Raw genomic sequence first — 23,384 nt, forward strand, 5'->3', positions numbered from 1 at the left:
TTGAGGCCCACATTGGACTCTGCTCAGCAGGGAGCCTGCTTCCTCCTCTCTCTCTCTGCCTGCCTCTCTGCCTACTTGTGATCTCTCTGTCAAATAAATAAATAAAATCTTAAAAAAAAAAATTCAGAGTTCATCCATGTTCATAGTGGCATATTCACAACAGTTAAAATGTGGAAGCAAACCAAGTGGTCACCAATGGATGAATGGAAAGACAAAATGTAGTATATACATACAATGGAATACTATTCAGATTTAATAAGAAATTCTGGCCATGCTACAGTATGGATGAAATTTGAGGATATTGGGATAAGTAAAATAAGCCAGTCACAAAGAGATAAATACTGTAGGATTCTATTTATATGAGGTACTTTTGAGTAGTCAAAATCAGAGAAAAAAAGCATAATGGTGGCTGCCAAGGGCTGGGAGAAGGGGTAATGAGGACTTATTGTTCAATGGCATAGACTTTCAGTTTTATTTCTACTTTTAAATTTTATTTATTTATTTATTTTTAAAGATTTTATTTATTTATTTGACAGGCAGAGATCACAAGTAGGCAGAGAGGCAGGCAGAGAGAGAAGGGTAGAAGCAGGCTCCCCACTGAGCAGAGAGCCCGATGTGGGGCTTGATCCCAGGACCCTGGGATCATGATCTGAGCTGAAGGCAGAGGCTTTAACCCACTGAGCCACCCAGGTGCCCCGGACTTTCAGTTTTAAAAGGTAAAAAGATTTATGGGGATGAATGGTGGTGATTGTTGCACATTTGAATGTATTTAGTACCACAGACTGCACACTTAAAAACAGTTAAGATGACAAACTTTACCACACTAAAAAAATCTTGAAAAAGCAACAAACAAAATCTTTTTGAACATACCCACTTGTTCAAATATATGCTGGCTTTCTGCCAAATGCAGAATGCACTACCGCTGGTACTCAGTCTCCCCATATATTTCAAACCAAATCTTATACGGCTTAACACATTTTTTAAAAAGTAATCCCCACAGCTAACATGGGGCTTGAACCCATGACCCCACGATCAAAAGTCTCATGCTCTGCCAACTGAGCCAGCCATGTGCCCTGAGACTTTTTTTTTTTTAAAAGAATGACAAAAACAGACTAGCACATTGTATTACTTTATTAAATCTTATTTGTATTTTTTAAGGGAAAAACACACAGAGTAGGCTACATTGAAGAAAGCTTATTTTTATAAGAGAGTTAAGAAGCCTTTAAGATACTTCCAGGTACTATCTTCAGTGATGCTTCTTTTCTTTATTCTGGGACTCCAGGTAATATTCAGCCCCTACAGCTACCACAAATGCTGCAAATCCCCATTTGAATCCTTTTAATATTGCACCAACAAAGGAAACATTGTGTGCAAAGCCACCCATGTATCTCCAAGCTTCATTGCTAGAGGGGAAAAAAAGGGAAAAATTATAATCACATAAAAATTACATACATTCACTAAAACAGATTTAATTTTCATCTTTCTAATAGACTTAAATGTAACCTTATATAAGATAATCTAAGTGGATCATAGTATGAATTTTTCTGTGACATAAGATAATTAGGTCTATATGCCCACATTTCACACATAAACAGAAGAAAAAGATTTGATGGTTTCACAGTCATTAATACCTAAGATTTTACAGAATTCCTAAATGCAAGACTCACTTCAGGCTACTCATGAGAGGTTGGCTGTGTGACTTTGCCCGTACCAGTCATTACAGTAACATTTAAAGAGGAAGTTAGAAACTTGGGTATTAAACCTTGCTCTGTCACTTACATTCACAACTTTTTAGGGTAGTCAAATTACTTAACCTGTCAGGGCTTGCTTCCTCTTTTACTCAATGGTGATTACTATCTACCTTATAGTGTTGTTATAAAGATTCAACAGGGTAATGTATGATATACTTTGGCAGAAGAAGAGTATGTAACACTTAATATTACTATTCTTCCAGAGAATCAAGGGCTTTTCCCTGTCATAGCTGCCTGAGCTTTAGAAGACTTCTTAATAAAAAAAAAGAGGACTGACTTTCTGCTCTGGCAATCATTCTTCTGAGTATCCTGAACAGAGAAGTAAACAGAATTCAGAGAGCTGTAGTAAAAAAAAGTCTACTCTCACAGGTAGGGATAAATGAGTGGAAAAAATTATGTTATATGGAAACCCCCCCCATTAACTCTAAAAATCTGACTTACTAGAAAATATGAGAGTTAATCAAATCTAATTCGATACCAAAAGCAAAGACATTAGAAGAAAACTACAGGGTAATATCCTTCATGAACACAGATATAAATAGAATTTTAGAAAATTGATTCTAGCAACATATAAAAGGATAATATATTATGATGAAGGGTTTCCCTTAGGAATGCAAGACAAAAAAAAAAAAAAGGAATGCAAGATTGGTTTGACATTTTAAAATCAGTAAGAGTAATTCATCATATTAACAGAATGAAAAAACTATGTGAGCATCTCAATAGATGCAGAAAGAGCATTTGAAAAAATTCAACACTCAAGAGAAACTCCAAAACGCCCTACAACGAATATACTTAGTGGTAAAAGACTGAATGCTTTCCCCCATTTAGGAACAAGGCAAGGGCTCCTGGCTGGATGGATCAGTTGATAGAGCATGTGACTTTTGATCTCAGGGTCCCACACTGGAAGCAGAGATTACTTGAAGAGATAAATTGAAAAAAAAAAAAAAAAGGAACAAGGCATGGATGTCAGCTAATGCTTTTATCCAACATTACACTAGTATTATATAGTACTAGTAGCCAGTGTAATAATGCAAGAAAGAAAAAGTTTATGAATTGAAAAGGAAGAACACTGATTTTAGACAAAATGATCATCTATTAAGGAAACTCTAAGAAATTTATAAAAAAAAAATCGGCTAGAACAAAAATGTGAATTTACCCAAGTAACAAGATACAAAGTAGATGTATAGAGCTCCACTGTATTTTCACATATTAGCAGAGAAAATTGGCAATTTAACACTACCATTTACAATAGCATAAAATATGGAATAATTCGGGATAAATTTAATAAAATAGATTGGTTTTTTAAAGCAATAAAACACTACTGAGAAAATTCAACAGAATCTGAACTGTCCATAGATTGGAAGGGTCAATATTGTTAAGATGTGAATTGTTTCAAGTTTTTATTTAAATTCCAGTTAGTTAACATACAGTGCAATATTAGTTTCAGGTATACAATATAATTGATTTAACTTGTTAAGACATCAATTATCCTCAGTTTGGCTCTGAGTTAATGTGATTTTTAATTGAAATTCAAGCAACTTTTTTATAGAAACTGAAAAGCTTGTTTTAACATTCAAATGTAAGTACAAAAAACCCTAGAATAGCTAAAACAACTAAAAAAAAAAAAAAGGAACACAGATACTGATCCTTTAGAATAAATTCTATCTAAATTATTTAATTATTCTTACCGGCCCCATGGGTCCCTTAGCCCTCGTGCAGCCAGCCTCTCCTGGACAGTTTCTAATGGCGTCCCTTCTATCTTCCATTGTCTATAATCTGGAAGTTCCAGTTTACTATGGCCATGTTCATGCCCATGTCCGTGGGCCATGTCTAAAGGATAAGATTAACACAAAAGAAAACTATGCCAATCATAGATATTAAATACCCTAATACTGTTGATGTTTTAAAAGGAGAGCCAATAAATACTTGAAAATTCTGAGTTAACAGGTTTTATAAAACAGTATCCTATCACATAACTAGTGTATATTCACAGAGAATATACATATACAAAATATAAAAAAGAAAAAAAAATCAATAATCCTACCACTTGGGACACCTGGATGGCTCGGTTGGTTAAACATCTGCCTTTGGCTCAGGTCATGATCCCAGTGTCCAGGAATGGAGTCCCACATCGGGCTCCCTGCTCAGTAGGGAGCCTGCTTCTCCCTCTACCCGCCTCTCCCCCTGCTTGTGTTCTGTCTCTTTCTGACAAATAAATAAAATCTTTTAAAAAAATAATCCCACCACTCAGAGATAACCATTTACTGTTTTGTTCCTTTCTTCATTGTAAGGAGAGCTAATATTTATTGTGCCCTATGTGCCAGGTGCACCAGAGTGCTTTAACATGTATTAAATCCATTACTCCTAAAACAACTCTTTGAACTTAAATTACAGTTATTATCATCATTTTACACATGAAGACAATGAAGCTCCAACAAGGTAAGGAACTTTTTGAAGGTAACAAAAACAGTAAATGGTACAATTGATTTTGAACTTCGTAGTTTGGTTTCAGAGCCCTTGCTCCTAAGTTCTTTTCTCCCCAAAGATTCTATTTATTTATTTATTTGGCAGTGAGAAAGACAGAAAGCAATCACAAGCAAGGGAAGGAGCAGGTAGAGGCAGAGAGATAAGCAGACTCCCCAATAAGCAGGGAGCCGAATGTGGGGCTCCATCCCAGGACCATGAGATCATGACCCAAGCCTGAGGCAGATGCGTAACCAACTGAGCCACCCAGGCACACCTGCTCCTAACTTCTAAGCAATACGGTTTCCTTCGCTTTAGTCCTTTCACAATGTGTAAATATGCATAACGAAAATGTACATACTATTTTGTTGCCTGCATTGTTCAGAAGATTCTTTTAAAATGCAGTGTTACTGTGTTTAAATATCTATGATCACAAAAACTTTTTCTGTAAAGAACCAGATAGTAAATATCCTGGGCTTTGTGGACCAAGAGGTAAAATCAAGGATATCTTGTAGGTAGTTATATAACAAGAGGAAAAAACTTTACTGATAAATTCAAGATATAATAACAAGTGACTACAATTTTTTTGTAATATAGGTCAGATGAAACAAATGAAATTCCTTTTTCTGGGGATAGCATTTTGCTTAACTGGGGCTCAAAGTTAGGGTTCTTTAGTCAGCAAATTCATTCCAAATGTTCATCTGTAAAAACCATTCTTAGCTCATGGGCAGTATAAAAACAGACAATATGCTGGATTTGGCCAGCAGGCTATGGTTTGCTGACTCCTGAACTGTATCAACAGAGACCTTAGGACCCCTAAGGCTCTTTAAATAAAATATGCCTGTAATGGTTACAATAAAGACTTCTGTTTTATTAAGTGTTATTTTTTAAAGTTTATTTATTCATAATCTCTACATCCAACACGGGGCTTGAACTTACAACCCAGGGATCAGTAGTTACATGCTCTACCGACTGAGCCAGCCAGGCACCCCACTAGTGTTATAGTGCACTACAGTGCATAGATAATGTAAAAATAAACTTCAGTTCAGTCCCGAGTTAAATTGCTATGAATTTCAAATTAAGGAGGTATGAATTAATACCCCTTTTGTATAAGGTTAGCAGTAGCAAGTCTATAATCACTGCTCTCCAGAAATAAAACCAAACCAAAGAATTATTACCATTATGCCTGCATTTATAACTCTGAGCAGGCCCAATAATAGGGCAGGGCTCTTACACTGCATTTTAGAAGACAGAAGTAATTATTAGACAATGTATACTAAAGATATATCATGTGAAATGTTCATTCCATTAAACAATAGTCCCCAGAATATTGGAGGGGGTGTTATACATAGTAATTCTGACAAATTAACCAACACTTTATATTTAAATATATTAAGATAATCACAAAACATTATTTTGATGTTTTTTACTTTTAAAAAAGAATGAAAACCAATTCTCACCAAATGCAAGTTAAAACAACATTCACAATTTCAGTGAAACATTTTATTATTATCTGGTGGATTCAATAATAGAGGGAAAAAAATTACCATTTCAGATTTCAAGCTGATTTTGAGATTCAATACATTATTATAAAAGAAATACTTTAAGAAGTGTTTCATTAGTATATCTTGGTTTCTTCATACCATGTTTACAAAAAAAAATTTTTTTTAATGTTTCATTTCAAAAGTCTTTAAAGAGATTACAAGACAAACCCCAATTTTGGCAAATGTCAGTCCTAGAATGCTAACCCTAATTGAGTATCAACATACCTGGAAAAGAATACAAAACAAATGTCAAAATCTTTTGGTGAAATAGTTTGATTTTGAGAATAAAAATGAAGGGGCTCCTGGGTGGCTCAGCTGTTAAGCATCTGACTCTTGATTTCAGCTCAGGTCATGATCTTAGGGTTGTAAGATGATGCCCTGCAACGGGCTCTGTGCTGGGCCTGGAGCCTGCTTAAGATTCTCTCCCTAACCCTCCCACCCACATTTAAAAAAACAAAGAAAAAAAACAGAAAAATGGATGCATTACCATATATGAAGGCTATTTTTAAATTATAATATTGCTATGTTCAAAACATTAAGTAATCCGGGAGACATTTTTGAAAAAAAAAAAAGAAAGTATATATATTAATTTCTCTTCATTTCCTTTAATAAATTCAATGCATTTTCTCTTCTACCTCATTAAAATATTTCAGAAAGCGTCCCTTTAAAGGCATTTACTAAGTAGAATATTTTAATGACTTTTCAAAGAGCGGAACAACACAATTTCTAAGGAACTTTTCATTTTCTTTTAAAAATTATTTCTATTTCAAAATAGCCATAAATCAAACAATGATATCCTGATCACTTGAAGGAAGTTTGGAATTCTACTTCAGCGCAGACTTTGGTGCTATACAGATTGAATCCTGGATGCACCACTGATAGCTATAAACTTCTGGGCAAATAATTTAATCTCTCTGAACTTGTTTTCTCATATAACATGAGGATAAAGCCTACCTTGCAAGATTGTGAGATTTGTAGGAAACACATCACATTGTGTTTTTACACCCAGGTGATGAGAATGCGACTTAGTTAGCACAACCACTGTGAAAAACTGGTCTGAACTAGAAACGTCCAACATCTGAATACCTTATGGTCTAGATCTGCACTATTCAATATGGTTTTCACTAGCACTCTAAGTGTGACCAGTGCAACTGGGAATTACAACTTTTATTTAATTTTAATTAATTTAAATTTTAAGTTGGATTCTCAAATCAGTTACTAGAAAATTTTAGTGTGTTTGGAACAATTTAGGTATATGGATTTATTTTTTTAGTTGTAAATTTTGCAAAATATAAACATAGATCAAGTGTTTATATTTATGACAACTTACCATACAAACATATTTAAGTGTAAAATACATCAATTTTGAGACAGTATAAAGAAAATGTAAAACATTTCATTAATAACTTTCAATACTGATTACATCTTGAAATAATACTTTGAATATGCTGGCTTAGACAAAATATATAAATTAACTTTGTTTCTTTTTATCTTTGTAATATAGCTACTAGAAAACTGTAAATTACATATGAGTCTTGCATTATATTTCCATTGGACAGCACTGTTATTAAAAACTTATGTGTGGGGGCGCCTGGGTGGCTCAGTGGGTTAAAGCCTCTGCTTTCGGCTCAGGTCATGATCCCAGGGTCCTGGGATCGAGCCCTGCATCGCCCCGTATCGCATCGCCCCGCATTGGGCTCTCTGCTCAGCAGGGAGCCTGCTTCCTCCTCTCTCTCTCTGCCTGCCTCTCTGCCTACTTGTGATCTCTGTCAAATAAATAAATAAAATCTTTAAAAAAAAAACAAACTTGTGTGTGTAACTATACACACACACACACATATATATTTTAACAATAGATCTATTTTATAAGAATCTTCTTAGGTTTATGTGGCTAACCCCAAACTGTAAACAATTCAAATATCCAACAATAATAACGCATCATTTATGGAAGTCACGCTATGGAGTACACAATGAAGAACTACATGCAAAAGTATGAACAAATCTCACAAATAATGAACAAGGTTTGAGTTTCAAAAATACATACACTTCCATTCTATTTATATAAACTGAAAAACCAGACAATTCATTTTTTTTTTTTTAAGGAATGCACCACAGATGGAAAAATTAAAGCAAAAAAAGTGAATGTTTATCACAAGTTAGGATGGTGGTTACTCTTGGTGGAAGAGACAGAATCACAGAAGCTCATACAGGGATCATCTAAGGTAGTACTTTTCAGTCTACTTTTAATTCTTGCACCCCAAAGGAGCTTTTTCAGATATTTTTTTCCTTATCACATTCTCACCCCCCGCCCCAGTGAAATTTTAATACCACGGATATACCATACTTATCTGCTAAGGTACCATGGCTCTTTGGAGGGCCACAAACCATAGCAGTCTTTAAGATTTTTTTCACCTTTCCTCCAAGAGCCAATTTTCATCTCTTTGAAGGATAATCACGTCTGCTGAGAATGCAAGTTCTATTACTGGCAATGTTTTATTTTCTAATGTGAGGGGTTTGCTTAATTGTAACGCTTTTTTTTTTTTTTGTATTTTGTAAATTTATTGGGATTATACATAAAGTTTTGTTTGAAAAATGGGATATGTTGTTTTAAATATTTGGATACCAGACTTTTTTTTTTTCTTTGATGTTTTAAATTTTTTATTTTTTTATAAACATGTATTTTTATCCCCGGGGTACAGGTCTGTGAATCGCCAGGTTTACACACTTCACAGCACTCACCAAAGCACATACCCTCCCCAATGTCCATAACCCCACCCCCTTCTCCCAACCCCCTTCCCCCCAGCAACCCTCAGTTTGTTTTGTAAGATTAAGAGTCACTTATAGTTTGTCTCCCTCCCAATCCCATCTTGTTTCATTGATTCTTCTCCTACCCACTTAAGCCCCCATGTTGCATCACCACTTCCTCATATCAGGGAGATCATATGATAGTTGTCTTTCTTAATTGTAACTCTTTAAACATATTTATATTTTATACACCCTTCTGCTATGGATATTTCACAATAAAAACTAAAATCAGATAAACGACAGATCATGCCAAGGATTCAACATCGGATAATTATTTTAGTTTCAGAACGGTTCAGACAAAAAACAGTAAGTTTATTAGTTCAACAAAGAAAACACCTATAATCATGAAACTTCTAAAAAGCTAGCTACCTGTGTTTGGAGTGAATCTCTACTTTCGTGGAGATCGACTCCACCTCCGCTAGGGGGGCTGGCATACCTTCCCTAACTAGAAAATAAGAGGATAACGCCACTCACAGTACATGTAATTTTATGGTTTACCAACGACCTTCAAGTAGATAACCCAACGAGCCCTCATTTTTAAAACTGTGACGAAGGGCATTAAAAAAATAAAAGACAAGTGAACTTTTAGCGTCTCCTCCAGTCTCTGCGCCTACTTATGTGCCATTTAACAACAGTAATCACTCTACAAATGGATGGGATTTTGTACCCTGCTTTTCTCACTTTAACGTTATCATAAACATTCACCCCAGAAAAGCCTTACTTGAAACCATACGTGAGTGTTGTGAGGCAGGCATTGCAATTATTGTCATTTTAGGACTTTTCGATTTGGAGCTGTTCTGCCTTTATTCAATTCGGAGGTAAACCAGAAAACACAGGGCGGGGGGTTGCAGGTGGGAAAGGAGGGGGAGGGCGTGTGGACCGAACCACAGTAACTCTCACCGCATCCTTCCACAAAGTACCCCTCACTATCGCTACTTCTTCGATCCCCTTCCCTCGAGGTACCTACGCTCAAGGCCATTCTCCATTTAGCCTTACCCTTTTCCACAATCCCCAGAACAGTCTCACTCTTATTCCTGACCAAGAAGCCTCCCACCAACTCTCATTTACCTGACAGCAAATCTGACCTCTCACGACACTCAAGAGTCAATCTTCCAGCCGGCGCCAAGCGGAAACGGAAGTTGTCCCCTGCAGTGCCTTACGGCAGGAAAGCGGAGCGGCCATTTAACGTTCCGCACCAGGTCACGGATTCCTGGACCGAGGGCGGACGATATGAAGGGTGCTGGAAGTCGACATTTTTTCCGCGCATCTGTGCATAGGGAGTCCGACTGAGGTAAGAATAATTGTAGAGGAGAGAATGGGAGGGAAGAGGCGATGTTTTCCTTGCTGGGAGACCGGAATCCTTAGACACTGCACAGAGGGGAGGGCCGCGAAATGCTCCAGCCAGTAAGGGAGGCAGTTGTTAGAGCGTGGAAGCGGCCAATGGGAAGGCTGGTTGTTGCGCTGCAGTTGGCAGGCTGCTGCGGGAGGCGGTGGCGGTGAGAAGCCGGAGGCAGCGGGGTGACAGGTAGGCGGCGGCGCTGTCTTTGGGGGACGCGGAGTGCTAGATCAGGAGGGATTTTCTCCTCGGGCTGCGGGAACCGTAGAGAGGATGTGACGAGGGTGGTCTTGGAAGGCGGTAGCTGGAGAGTTGGTGGTTCCGGAACCTCGCGTAGACCAGGTAGCAGCTTGGGAGGGTCGTGAGGAGAAAGCCGCTGAGGCTGGTGGAGGCTGAACCTTGCGGGGCGACGTGGGGGCCTAGGGCGTGAGGGGCTGCGGTGGCAATGGCAGAGAGAGGAGAGAGGCGGGAGCCAGACGACATCGTGAGGGATGGAGGAGTTCCTTGCACGAAGCTCTAAGAAAAGGACGAGGCATTGCAGGCACCGGAGAGAAATCCTGGAATTGCTTCTTATGGCCATTTCTCAGGGTGGGAAGGGTGTGTGGAGAAGAAACGTAATTTACTGGCGGCCAGATCCTTCGAACTCTTTATAGCTATACATTATGTAACCCTTGGCTGTTATTTACCCAAACAACTAGGTTGTCGCCCTTGGAAGAGGAGGTCTTGCAACCTAGTGATGTGTTAGAATAGTTTTTTCCTTGGTTTGAGCGCTTACTACGTCGGCAGGCTCCTATCGGTGAAGAAGCATGAAGGGTAGTCGGGAAGCTTATCCCAAATACGGACTTGGGCTGAGAGAAATGTTAGTTTGAGACTAGGAGCCAGGTTCATGTTTTGTAGTTCATGAATTTGGTTTGACGGTGACGGCTGATTATAAATATATATATTTTTTAATCTTCAGGAAAGTGGAGAGCCTCAAAAATCTATTGTTAGAGGTAAGTGCAAGTTGGAAAATGACTAGAAAATTAGTTGTTAGATCCCCCCCCCCCCATACTGTGGATGTTAGGGACTGAAAATAATGTGGTGGTTTGAAGGGGGATAGGGTGGGGAGAAGAAGTCATCTTTTAAGTAATTTGCTTACTAGGTCTGATAAACTAGTTATGAATTATTTCTTAGGTTTAGGAAGTATGCTCTTTGAACCTCTCCAGCTGAGGTAAAACGTATTTACAGACACAATGAACTGTAAATTATTATCTTTTGTCTGAGTTTTTATAATTGTTTGCACAATGGAATGTAGAGTAAAACAGGAATTTCATTATTTGTACGGAAGGATGAACTACATTTAAAATTAGATTTTATAACACACTGGAAAACTTTAAAAGAAGCATTATAAATTGATAACATGTAAGCTGACTGAAATGTAGCCTTTACCTGAGAAGATGAGGACTAATGTAGTAGAGCAAGTGTGTAACTTTCCTTTTTGTATTAATGATAATTTACATTAGTATATCCCAGAACCTAAATTAAAAGATTCATTTTGTTTTAAGTATCATTTGGCAAAAAGAGGTGGAGTTTGTTCTGAAATGTTACTACGGAGATATTTATCAAGACTTAAGTTAAAAATTTTGATACTTGGTGTTTCACTCTTTGTCTTCCTATCTTTTTTGCAAGAGTGGTACTATCTAGTCACAAAGAATACTTTCTGTTTTAGGTAGAATTCTGTAGTGTGAGTACCTGTGAACAAATCTCTGCTTTTGTGCAGGGTGGTGTGTGTGTATGTGTGTGTGTGTGTTCCTGTGTGTATGTGTTTCTTCTTATGTAACCAGCCTACTAGGGCTGTCTTAGAGAACTAATGGCTGATTTTGAATGGCCAGTAGGTGTCATTGTAGAATGCAACGAAGTTGCACATTGAGTGGGAAATTACCCAGTGATTTAAGAAACACTAGTCATAATTAGAATATAATAATAATTGGCTTATTATTTATGCATCATTAGAAGCCCAGTTTTCTGACATACTTAAGTATTGGAATTGTTCATAAGGAATTTGAAACACTGGCTGTAAAGAAGTATCATTTTTGCTTTAAAATAGACCTTATTCAGAGCTTCTTAAATCCACCTCTTAAGCCATCTTGACATGCAGTAGGGACTTAAGATTGATTGTTTTTAATTCTCAGCTTTGGTGTTTAACAGTAGTTTATTAAATTCTGTAATGATTAAGATTTTCAGCTTGACTGAACTTTATAATAGAAAAACCAATGCTGTTACATAATAAAAAGCTAAAATGATAAAACATGGACAGAAAGTCTCTAAACAAGTTCTAAGCTGGACCAAAAAAAGTACTTTGCTGTTGTTCTTTTAATTCAAGAACAGAGGAATTTCTGTCTTTCATTCCCTGAGGTTTCTTAGTTTTTTTGATGTCCAAAATAGCTTTTTTATATTTTTATCTGGCTAGTAGACTATGTGCCTTTCTCAGGATGATAAACTGAGTATTTGTCATTGTCTAAAATATAACATCATGAATTCTGGAGGGAGCTGACACAGAAAGCTCTGAAGGTGGCTTACAACTGGTGTGAATATAGCCCTTAACCTGCAGAGCCTTCTAAGATCTTAGCTCTTTGTAGCTCTGGTCCTTTGTCTGCTGTTGATACAGTGTTAAAAAATAGAGTTGGACCTAATTCACAAAATCTCCTGAAGGTGGAGAGTTACATATGTATCAGAATAACCTGGGAGTTAAAAAAAAATAGGCATACACATATACCTATTTTATCACCTCCACTTCCCTTCAGAATCTCAGTGGTAGGAGGAATGTGAAGGGAGGTAGATACATCGTGAAGGAAAAAAAGATCTCCTAGGTAATATGGTTCATCACTGGCTTCCACTTTAGAATTAGTGATCTAATTTATGGCTCTCATGTTTGTGGGATGAAATAGCAACAGTATTCACTTGAAAGAAAGGCCTACTAAATCTACCAGTATTTTTATAGTTCAATAAAATTTCACCATTTTAATGTCATGGCCAGGCTAGATTTTCTGACGAGCAGCTAAAATTGTCAAAATAAAAATTGTCCTGAATGTTTTGGATTAGTTTTTTCTTGACAGCTGCTTTCCATAAACCAAAATAATTTCTTCCACAATTCAGACCTGTGCTAATTTGTACAGATGTTGAGTCATATCTTGTTTTTTTATTATCTCTGAAAGCTGTCTAGTTTTAGAATTAAATAGCACTGGAAAATACAAATTGGAAGTTTTCTTGATTAAAGTTCTTTTGGGATATTGCTATGATACAATGAAAATGCACATTTATCTTTTGTGTAAATATTTACTAATATATATGTTAATATATGTTAAAACTTGAAACTGTGAGTGTGTTGAATATAGGCCCTTTTTAGGAATTCATGATCCAGTTGGGAAGGGTATGTGCTATGGTGAGTGCTGTGAATTGTGTAAGACTGATTCATAGACCTGTACCCTTGAAGCAAATAATACATTATATGTTAATTTAAAAAATGAAAGAAATTCATGGTCCATCTTTAACAAAGTCTAAACTTTTCTGTTTGGGTCTCTGCCGTGGAGACAAGTATAAGAAAAAGTAGATGAGTAGACTAATTTTGGAGAAAGATGTAAAAGCTCAATTTTGTAATGTATTAAGAGGTATGACTTTGATCACTTACAGAATTATAGTTCTTTCTAGGTTTGAAATATAACTGCTAAAAAAATTCATAAACTATGGTAAGTGACACTAATTTATTGAATGACAAAGCATGGGTTACAAAATATTTATTTTGTTCTATGTAAAACACTTAACTCCCAGAAGTATTTGAATTCAGTTTATCTGTCACTTTTGTTATTATGGCCCCTTAACTCTTTTTTTTTTAAATTGAGGTATAATTGACATAATCCTTGATTCCTGATAGTGCTTTGTCTTAATTTAGACTTTTGTTAGCTACCAAGATTTGTCATTTACTTCTTTATATTCTTTTCCCCATATATTTTTTGAAAAAATATGTGGAGGGAGTTGTATGCTGAGTGGCAAATGAAACTAATCTTTTTATATGTCCTTTTGTATGGAGGATTAAAAACACTTTTTTAATCAGACTTTATATTTTAGAGCAGTTTTAGGTTAACAGTAAAATTGAGTGGGAGGTACAACAATATACCACATACCCACACACACACATGTATAGCCTCCTCCATTATCAGTCTACCCCATAGAGTGGTACATTTGTTACAATTGATGAACCTAAATTGATACATCATTATCACCCAAAGCCATAACTTACAGTAGGGTTTGGTCTTGGCCTTGTACATTGGACAAATGAAAAGTGACATGTATCCACCATTATGATTTTTTTTTTAAAGATTTTATTTATTTATTTGACAGAGAGAAATCACAAGTAGATGGAGAGGCAGGCAGAGAGAGAGAGAGAGGGAAGCAGGCTCTCCACTGAGCAGAGAGCCCGATGTGGGACTCGATCCCAGGACTCTGAGATCATGACCCGAGCCGAAGGCAGCGGCTTAACCCACTGAGCCACCCAGGCGCCCCACCGTTATGATTTTAAACAGAGTAGTAGTGAGGCTTTTTAACCAGCAAATATTCCTTTTGTAGTTTTTTTCTTTCTAAATGAAAAAGGGAGTGGGGAGTATACCTCTGTACTTTCTACTTGATGATTGTAAAATCTAAAGTTAGTATGAACTTGCAGTCTGTCACAGCACTTACTATTTATTGTTTGTGGAAAAAAAACTAGAAGGAACAAATGTTTCTGTTCAGAATTCTGTGGTCAAATCTCTTCTCATTATGTACCTTGTTCCTCTGATTTTATTTGCTCAGTTAGCCTCTAAATGTGATGATACTTAGGTCTGTCTTTAATCCAGAGCTTTTCCTTGATCTCTGGTTCCTGTTTTATAATCTAATTGCCTGCTAGATGAGGATGACTTGCAGGTCCCTCAAATACAGTATGTCTTAAAGTGAATTCATATTTTTATCTTTTATCATCTCATGTGCTGAAGCTGGAACCTGGTATTATCTTTGACACTTTATTCATGTATCCTTCATCTCAACAATGCTGGCTTCTGTTGACTGTACCTTTTACTACTTTTTAAATTTCATTTACTTCTCTCAATTTCTACAGTCTTGAGAAGTACGAAGAGGGCGCCTGGGTGGCTCAGTGGGTTAAAGCCTCTGCCTTCGGCTCAGGTCATGATCCCAGGGTCCTGGGATTGAGCCCCGCATCGGGCTCTCTGCTCCGCAGGGAGCCTGTTTCCTCCTCTCTCTCTGCCTATCTCTGCCTCCTTGTGATCTCTGTCTGTCAAATAAATAAATAAAATCTTAAAAAAAAAAAAAAAAGAAGTAAAAAGAGTTAGGACTTAGAGGTGTACTCTCTGGATTAGAATTCTGACTTCACATTTGTAGCCTCAGTTTCTTTGTCGTTAAAAACAGAGTAGTACAACTGCGCAGTTGCATTCTTGGGCATTTATTCCAGAGAAATTGAAACTTATATTCACATAAAAATCTGTACATGAATGTTCATAGCAACTTAATTCCTAATAACCCTAAACTGGAAACAATTCAGATGTTCTTCAAGGGAATGGTTAAACAAACTGGCACATTTTATACCGTGGACCACTATGCAGCAATAAAAAAGAATGAACTGTTGATACATGCAATTTGGAAGAGTCTTAAGTGAAAAAAAGCCACTCTCAAAAGGTTATATACTCTATGACTCCATTTATATAATGTTCTTAAAATAACAAAATGATAGGCCTGAAGAGTAGATTAATGATTACTGGGAGTTAAAGATCAGGGAGAGGGGAGCCTCTTGATAGAACAGTCTGTATCTTGATTGTGGCAACAGTTACACAAATAAATATATATTTTTTTATATATGTGTGTGTGTGTATATATATATATATAAAATAAAATTGTATAAAACTGCACACACAAGTGAGTGGCTTTATAACTGCTGATATCTGAATAAGTCTGTAGACTGTGCCAGTGTGAATTTCCTGATATTTTACCATATTTATGCAAGATGTTTCCATTGGGGGAAATTAGACCAAAGGTACCTGGGACCTCCTGGCACATATTTTGGGAACTTCTTGTGAGTCTTTTTATTTAAAAAAAATAAAAATTTTATTTTAAAGGGTAATTAGATTAAATGAGCAAATGTAAGTAAGGTTCTTATTACAGTATTTAGTACATCATAAATACATAGTAAATGTAGTAGTAGTGGCCCCAGCAGCAGTGATCGTTTAGGCCTCTCATCTCTTTCTAGGCCTTTCACTAGGACCATTCCAACAGTCTTATGGGTCATCCTTGAGTCAGTCTTACCTCCTGCCAGTCCATTCTAGAGTGCAACAAGAGTGTTCTTTCTGAAGTACCTATCACATATTACTTACTTCATGCAAAATACTTCAGTGGCTCCCTGTTGTTCTTTCATACATTAATTTCTTTTCTTTTCTTTCTTTTCTTTCTTTTTTTTTTTTTTTTAAGATTCTTTATTTATTTATTTGACAGAGAGAAACGCAGTGAGAGAGGGAACACAAGCAGGGGGAGTGGGAGAGGGAGAAGGCTTCCCGCGGAGCAGGTAGCCTGATGTGGGGCTCTATCCCAGGACCCTGGGATCATGACCCGAGCTGAAGGCAGACGCTTAACGACCGAGCCACCCATGTGCCCCTAATTTTATTTTTTTAATCATAGTGGAATGAAGCATTGGAATCAGCATTACCTCGGGGATACTACAGTAGGTGAATTGAAGATAAAAAAAGAAAAATCTTGAGTGATTTTTCTCATCTTAAGGAACTATTAAGTATTGTTATTTTAAAGTTGGGATTTTGTTTGTTTTAGTTTTTTGTGGTTTTTGGTATTGGTGCCCAACACACTGCACCAAAACTTAATGGCTTAGGGCAAAGAGATTTATTGTTTTTCATCGTCTTTAGGTTAACTGAGAAGTTCCTCTGTTGGTTTCACTTGGCTCTCTCATGTAGTTGACTCTGCCTGGAGAATTGACTGAGTTAGAAGGTCCAGGGTGTCCTCACTCACATGTTTGCACTTGGTGCTAGCTGTCGTTAAAGTGTGGCTTCTCATTCTCTAGTAGGCTAGTCTGGCAATCTTACATGGCATTTTCAGGGTAGCATTCTTTTTTTTTTTTTTTTTTTTTCTTTTTAAAGATTTTATTTATTTATTTGACACACAGAGAAAGATCACAAGTAGGCAGAGAGGCAAGCAGAGAGAGAGGGGGAAGCAGGCTCCCTGCTAAGCAGAGAGCCTGACGCAGGCCTCGATTCCAGGACTCTGAGATCATGACCTGAGCCAAAAACAGAGGCTTAACCCGCTGAGCCACCCAGGTGTCCCCCCCCTTTTTTTTAAAGATTTTATTTATTTAGTTGAGAGAGAGAGAGCACAAGCAGAGGGAGCAGCAGAGGGAGAGGGAGAAGTAGGCTCGCTGCTGAGCAGGGAGCCCAATGTGGGGCTCGATCCCAGGACCCCGGGATCTTGACCTGAGCCAAAGGCATACACTTAACCGACTGAGCCACCCAGGCACCCCTCGGTAGCATTTTGAAAAGGTGAAGGTAGAAGCTGCAGGGCTCCAACTCTTTAGGGCTTAGCCTCTGGAACTTACATGATGTCCCTTCCATCACATTCTGTTGGTTAAAGCAACTCGCAAACCTAGCCTAAATTCAGGGGAATGGAAAAAGAACTCTGTCTCTCTAAGTTTGGGCTGCTATAATAAAGTATGATAGACTAGGTGGCTTAAACAACAATTTATTTCTCACAGTTCTGGAGGCTGGGAAGTCCAAGATCAATGTGCCAGCAAATTGTTTTTCTACTGAGAGCTCACTTCCTGGTTCAGAGATGGCTATCCTCTCATTGTGTTATCAGATGGCAAAAGGGGTAAGAGAGCTCTCTGGGGTCTCTTTTCTAAGTGTATACATCCCATTTATGGGTGCTCTACCCCTATGATGTAATCACATCCCAAAGGCCCCACCTCTTAATACCATTATATTGAGGATTAGTTAGTATTTCAATATATAAATTTTGGTGAGACACAGACATTCAAATTATTTCCTATTTTGATGTAAGGATGGAAAATAGTCCAAAGAAAATGGTACATTCACTAAGAATTTGAAACATTGAGACTTAACAAGTACAAATAACATAAGTATAATATAAAGTTGTTAAATGGCAAGCGAGGTAGGGCAGGTTCAAAATATTTATGAGGTACAGTAGTCTGTATAATATATGGGAAATCAACCTTATTTGATTGTTGTGCATACAACAATATTACCTGAAAACTTGAAGGGTTATTCTATAGAAAGGTTACTGAACAGTTTTTAAACAGCTGATTGAACATCTTTCATCAAAATATTTATTTTTCCTAACCTCTTATTTTCATATAATTTGGTCTTGGCAGTGACAGTTTTATAAGTCACGTTACTTTTCTAGAACATAACTCCTAAATGTTGGCAAGAAATTACAGTACTGCATTATGAAATCTTGTCACTGTACCAAGCTACTATAAACACCCCTCCAGCTGAGCTATAATGGTGCATAGAGTATAGGCTCCTTGTTTTATCTTGCTTCCTAGTCTGTCCCGTTTCTGTGGAAATGTCTTACATTTTATCATCATCAAGTTGAAGCAGAGCTGAGATGGCTGTTGGCATCTTAGACCACAGATTGTTGCTGAGTCTCTTTTTCACCTTATCAATGAGGAATTGTGTTTAGCTGCTAGAAACAGATAAGAAATAATCATTGCTTAAACAAGATGGAAGTTCATTTCTTTGTCTTGTGGAAAAAAAAAAATCAGAAATTGACAGTTTAAGACTAATAAGGCACGTCCACAAAGTTATCAAGAATCCAGGCTCCTCCTGTCTTTTTCCTGTGCCATTTTTAGCATGTGGCTTCCATTCTCAAGGACACAGGATGGTTACTGGATATCCTGTCATCACACCCAAGTTCATGGCAAAGGGAAGGAAGAAGAAAGGCAGAGAACACAAGGGCACACCTCTCATCTTTTAAGAAGCCTTTCTAGGATTATTCACACAGTACTTCCTCTGATCTCATTTACCAGAACTTAGTCATTTGGCCATATTTGGTTACAAGTGAGGTTCAGAAATAGTTGAGCATTTAAACTATATCAGTAGGGGTGCAGGTAGGCATCTGTATTGGGTGGGAACTAGGAATCTGCTGTGCTTGCTTCTCTCTCTGCTGAGTCTGCTGCTGACTGCCCTGTTGTTGCTGTTAAGGGGTTCATCCAGTATACTTGAATAAGTGCTACGTGCTAGGCCTTGTTAGGAACTGGAAATGCAAACACAACGGAGTAGTAGTCCCTGCCCTAGAGAAGCTGTAGTTTAAGAATAGGACTAATAAGCCTGTACACAGGTTTCTGGGAATGAAAAGTATTAAGTACTGTTATATAATTAAGTAATGAAAAGTATTAAGTACTATTCTGCCTACTGCATCGATTTACAAGGGGCTTAAGATGGAGAGGGAGAGGTCATTGCTTTGAAAGAGTAATAGTAATGAAAAGAAATCAGCTGTTCTCTGCTTCCTAGGGGAGAGGAATGAAGGCTGTTTTTCTTCTCCACACGCCAGAGAAAGAGGTCCTAAAGGGATCACTCTAGGGACACCTGGGTGGCTTAGTTGGTTAAGCATCTGCCTTCAGCATTGGTCATGATCCCAGGGTCCTAGGACTGAGCCCCACGTCGAGTTCCTTGCCCAATATTAGAATCACTCTTGATGTTTTGTGTGCTTAAGAAAAGAGACTGTTGTTGGAAACTTTTATTTTTCCAGCATGAGGCAGAAGCTCTTTAGCCAGAGATATGTGGCATGAAGTAGTGATGAGTATCAATGATTTTGGTGTCTGCAACAACTGTAATTTGATGTGAAACCACCTGTAATACCTGTTTGTGACCCAAGACACAGAAAAATGCTGTGCATTTTTTTGTTTTGTTGTTTTGCTTACATTTATAATAAAATGAAATGATAAAATTTAGAGATTAATAGTAAGAATGATATGGGGTGCTTGGGTGGCTCAGTTTGGTTAGTGACCAACTTTTGGTTTTGGCTAGGGTCATGATCTCTGGATTGGTGAGATGGAGCCCCACGTCAGCCTCCATGCTTAGTGGGGAGTCTGCTTGAAGAGTCTCTCCCTCTGCCCCTCCCCCTTCTCGTGCATGCTCTCTCTCTAAAATAAATACATAAATCTTTAAAAAAACATATAAATATAGAAAGAATGATACAGTTTTCTTCCTATCAAAGTTTATGAGTTTGATTCACAGTTTCCAGGGGGTCTGTGGATTCTAGGTTGAGAATTTGTGAATGAGGGGAAAGAAGGGCTTTGAATGGATACTGGGTTGTGTGCTAAGAAAGGCTTTGAAGAGAAAGTGACTGTCTGTCTGACAGAATAAGAATAAGGTGGTTGGCTAGAGGGTAGTTGAAAGGCATTCTAGAGAGGAGGAGAGTAGCTTAAGAAAATGCATGGAGGTGTGAGATAGCTTGCCATGTCATGGAATTGTAGGTTAACATTGATGAAGGACATCTTTGTCGAGCCAGGGCATAATTTCTGTTCCTACTGACTGGGTCAGTTTTTTCATGAGCAGATTAAGCAAGTACAGTGACAGAGCCTGTGTAGCCAGTCTACAGTGACAGAGCTTGTGTAGCCAGTCCTTAGATAGGTACCTCTCTTCGTCTTTCTGCTCAGGTATGGTGAACATGTAAATCTGCCTTCTGGGAGGATTTCCTTTTTCTCATGTGTTTCAGGATCACCTCTGTGCCAGGGTAATGCCTGCATCTCCTGTGGAACCATGTGTAAACCAGGCCAGAATTTTTCTTTCTTGATCATACAGGACTCTGCAAGTTCATAGATTAAGGGAATGTTGACATTTAATAGGGTATTTGAGCCATTTGTGTGCCATGGGTATTTGAGTAGGCTATTTGCTATTTGTTTTTAAGGTTTATTTTTGCTTTCAGGGCCATGTTAACCTTATATGTAACCTTTCATAGTCAGAATCAGCAACTTCTGTAGTGGTAATAATGATTTCAAATAATGATTTTAAAATTTTAAAAAAAGAAAAAAGATTTGTGTTTTCTCATGTAAAGCGTTGCAAGTCTGGATGACTGCAGGGCAGCTATTTTCCATATGATGGGTCTGCAGTACATCTTTATATTTTTCTCTGCTTCTGTTGTCATAGTGGCAAGGGAAGAACAATCTGGAGAGTACCTACTGGCAATTAAATGCTTCCCCAGGAATCATTTCTGCTCTCTGGTCAAAGCAAGTCATGGGGTCACATCTGACTTAAAGAAGGTAGAGAACTATCATCTCATGTGCCCTAAAGGATAGCAAGAGCTAATGTCTGGTACAGTGTCACTTCCACTTAATGATGGAGATGCTGCTAGCACATTCCATTTTATGGCTTGGTGGGTTAGAACACCCAGTTCTTTAGGATAGATCAGGTCATACGGCCACTTTGGTGCCCTATGGTCATTCTCTATCAGGACCCAAAAGCCAGGCAAGGAGTTCTTTCTCAAAAGTAGCATAATCATCTATAGAAGGGGGCAAAGCTTTATTCTTTCAGAATCACAAAGCAGTGATTCTCAGGGCACCTGGGTGGCTCATTTGGTTAAGTGTCCAACTCTTGGTTTTAGGCTCAGGTCATGATCTCAGGGTCATGGGATTGAGCCCCTGTCAGGCTCCACACACAGCATGGAGTTGACTTGGGATTCTCCTTCTTCACTTGCGCATGCTATCCGTCTCTCTCCCTCTCTCTCTTTCTCTCTCTCTCTCTCTAATATTTTTAAAGCAGTGATGCTCAGCCAGGGGCAATACTGTTTCCCAAGAGATATTTGGCGATGTTGGTAGACATTTTATCACACCTTGGGAGTGGTGCTACTTGTATCGAGTGGGGGAAAAGCCAGAGATGCTGCTAAACATCCTGCCACAGGACAGCCCCTTATAACGTCAGGAGTGACCAGTCTGCTAATTGTACCAGTGTTGAAAAACCCTCTTCTCTGTGGGGCTTTATGCCTAGTGGTTTGTGTTGTGATTCTCTTATCAGGGCCGATTGGTAGCTTTATATAGCTGCTTTATCATCTACCAGAGACATTTCAGACACCACTGAGTTTGCTGGATCTTAAGGCCCAAATAACAGAGTGTCTTGCCCTGCCACATTGGCCTGCGTCACTGCCTTGTCACATCCTGGGCCCCATTTAAAGCTAACAGCTTATTGGCTATTCAAGAAATGGGACAGAGCAGTGCTTTAAAATAATGGTTTATTTCCAGAATTTAAAGAGGTCCACCAAGGACCATGTTTTTTTCTAAGTGGTGGTGATGGACTAAGTCATGGCAGCATGTCCTTAATTTTGAAGAGAATGTCTTGGCATATTCTAGACACTAGATCCCTAGAGACTTCATCAAGGTCTCAGGTTCTTAAATTATTATGTGATTCTCCACTCTCTGGCATGCCTGTATCTTTCCAAGGTATCTTACTAACCAGGTAAAATAAGCATGATGTTCTCAGTGTAATGAACAAGTATAATATCCTGTGGGTTCGTGAGATGTTCAGAGTTCTTGTAGTCTAGACTGATAAGACATGGCTTCACCAAGTGACCTTGTGCAAGTGATTTAACCTGTCAGTGACAGTTTCTTCATCTAGAAGTTGGGGATAAGGACAGTGCCAACCATATGGGGTTTTTATAAACAGATGAATTTTTAAAAATGCTTAGAGGATGCCTGGCTGGCTCAGTCAGTAGGGCATGTGACTCTGGATCTCAGGGTTCTGAGTTTGAGTCCCACATTGGGTGTAGAGATTACTTAAAATCTCCTGGGACGCCTGGGTGGCTCAGTGGGTTAAAGCCTCTGCCTTCTGCTCAGGTCATGATCCCAGGGTCCTGGGATCAAGCCCCACATCCGGCTCTCTGCTCGGTGGGGAGCCTCCTTCCTCCTCTCTGCCTGCCTCTCCTCCTACTTGTGATCTCTGTCTGTCAAATAAATAAAATCTTAAAAAACAAAACAAAACAAAAGCATAATGCTATAAAGAAAAAAAGATTGACAGATGTGACTGTTTTCTTAATTTGTAAATCTAAAGTTTAAAGATAAACTCCTTTGTATACATTTAATTATATTTAAAATTAGAAACAGTACATCTGTTTTCTTGTAGTATTCCAAAAGAAGTAATGGTCATGACGAGAGGAAAGGAAGAAATATTTAGGCACTTAGATGCCTGCCGCTACTCTGTCCTCCTCTCTCCAGTTTCGTGCTTTCTCTTTGTCCTGCTAGCTCTGGATTATAGTTAAAAATGCTTAACTCACGGGGTGCCTGAGTGGCTCGGTCCGGTAAGCCTCTGCCTTGAGCTCAGGGTCCTAATTCCAGGGTCCTGGGATCAGGTCCCACATTGGGCTCCTTGCTCAGTGAGGAGCGTGCCTCTCCCTCAAATATTTTTTGCCTTCAGGAAGAGCTTCTCCTGAACTTTGTCAGTTAACTAGGTAAGGAAG

The 23,384-nt window shown here is 38.2% G+C and overlaps 2 protein-coding genes across 13 annotated transcripts in view; one reads left to right on the plus strand and one right to left on the minus strand.

Moving 5' to 3' along the window:
* Nucleotides 1–1,108: 1,108 nt before the first annotated feature.
* On the minus strand, nucleotides 1,109–9,779 carry NDUFB3 (NADH:ubiquinone oxidoreductase subunit B3). Of its 2 annotated transcripts, none has more exons than XM_059168453.1 (3): nucleotides 9,649–9,774; nucleotides 3,440–3,581; nucleotides 1,109–1,403 (listed from the first exon to the last, which is right to left on the minus strand). In XM_059168453.1, the coding sequence occupies exons 2-3, from the start codon at nucleotides 3,577–3,579 to the stop codon at nucleotides 1,247–1,249; spliced, it is 297 nt and encodes a 98-aa protein (XP_059024436.1). In that variant the 5' UTR covers nucleotides 3,580–3,581; nucleotides 9,649–9,774; the 3' UTR covers nucleotides 1,109–1,246. The 2 variants fall into 2 exon arrangements, with proteins under 2 accessions (XP_059024436.1, XP_059024434.1); XM_059168451.1 differs by having other exon boundaries at nucleotides 1,110–1,403; nucleotides 9,632–9,779.
* The window catches only part of HYCC2 (hyccin PI4KA lipid kinase complex subunit 2), a 73,236-nt gene continuing 59,592 nt past the window's right edge, over nucleotides 9,741–23,384 (plus strand). For 3 of the 11 annotated variants that reach the window (XM_059168439.1, XM_059168449.1, XM_059168448.1), the window contains exons 1-2: nucleotides 9,993–10,088; nucleotides 10,858–10,891. The gene's annotated coding sequence lies outside the window, so the exon portion shown is untranslated. The other 8 variants (XM_059168446.1, XM_059168441.1, XM_059168443.1 and 5 more) reach the window with 7 other exon arrangements.

The sequence above is a fragment of the Mustela lutreola genome, chromosome 3, assembly GCF_030435805.1.
Source record: "Mustela lutreola isolate mMusLut2 chromosome 3, mMusLut2.pri, whole genome shotgun sequence".
NCBI classification, from domain to species: Eukaryota; Metazoa; Chordata; class Mammalia; order Carnivora; family Mustelidae; genus Mustela; species Mustela lutreola.

Bases quoted from the DNA above. Each gene is read 5' to 3' on its own strand.
- NDUFB3 (XM_059168453.1), bottom strand. From the start codon at position 3,579: ATGGCCCACGGACATGGGCATGAACATGGCCATAGTAAACTGGAACTT. The intron at 1,404-3,439 runs GTAAGAATAATT...TTTCCCCTCTAG, and splicing joins CTAAGGGACCCATGGGGCCG to CAATGAAGCTTGGAGATACA.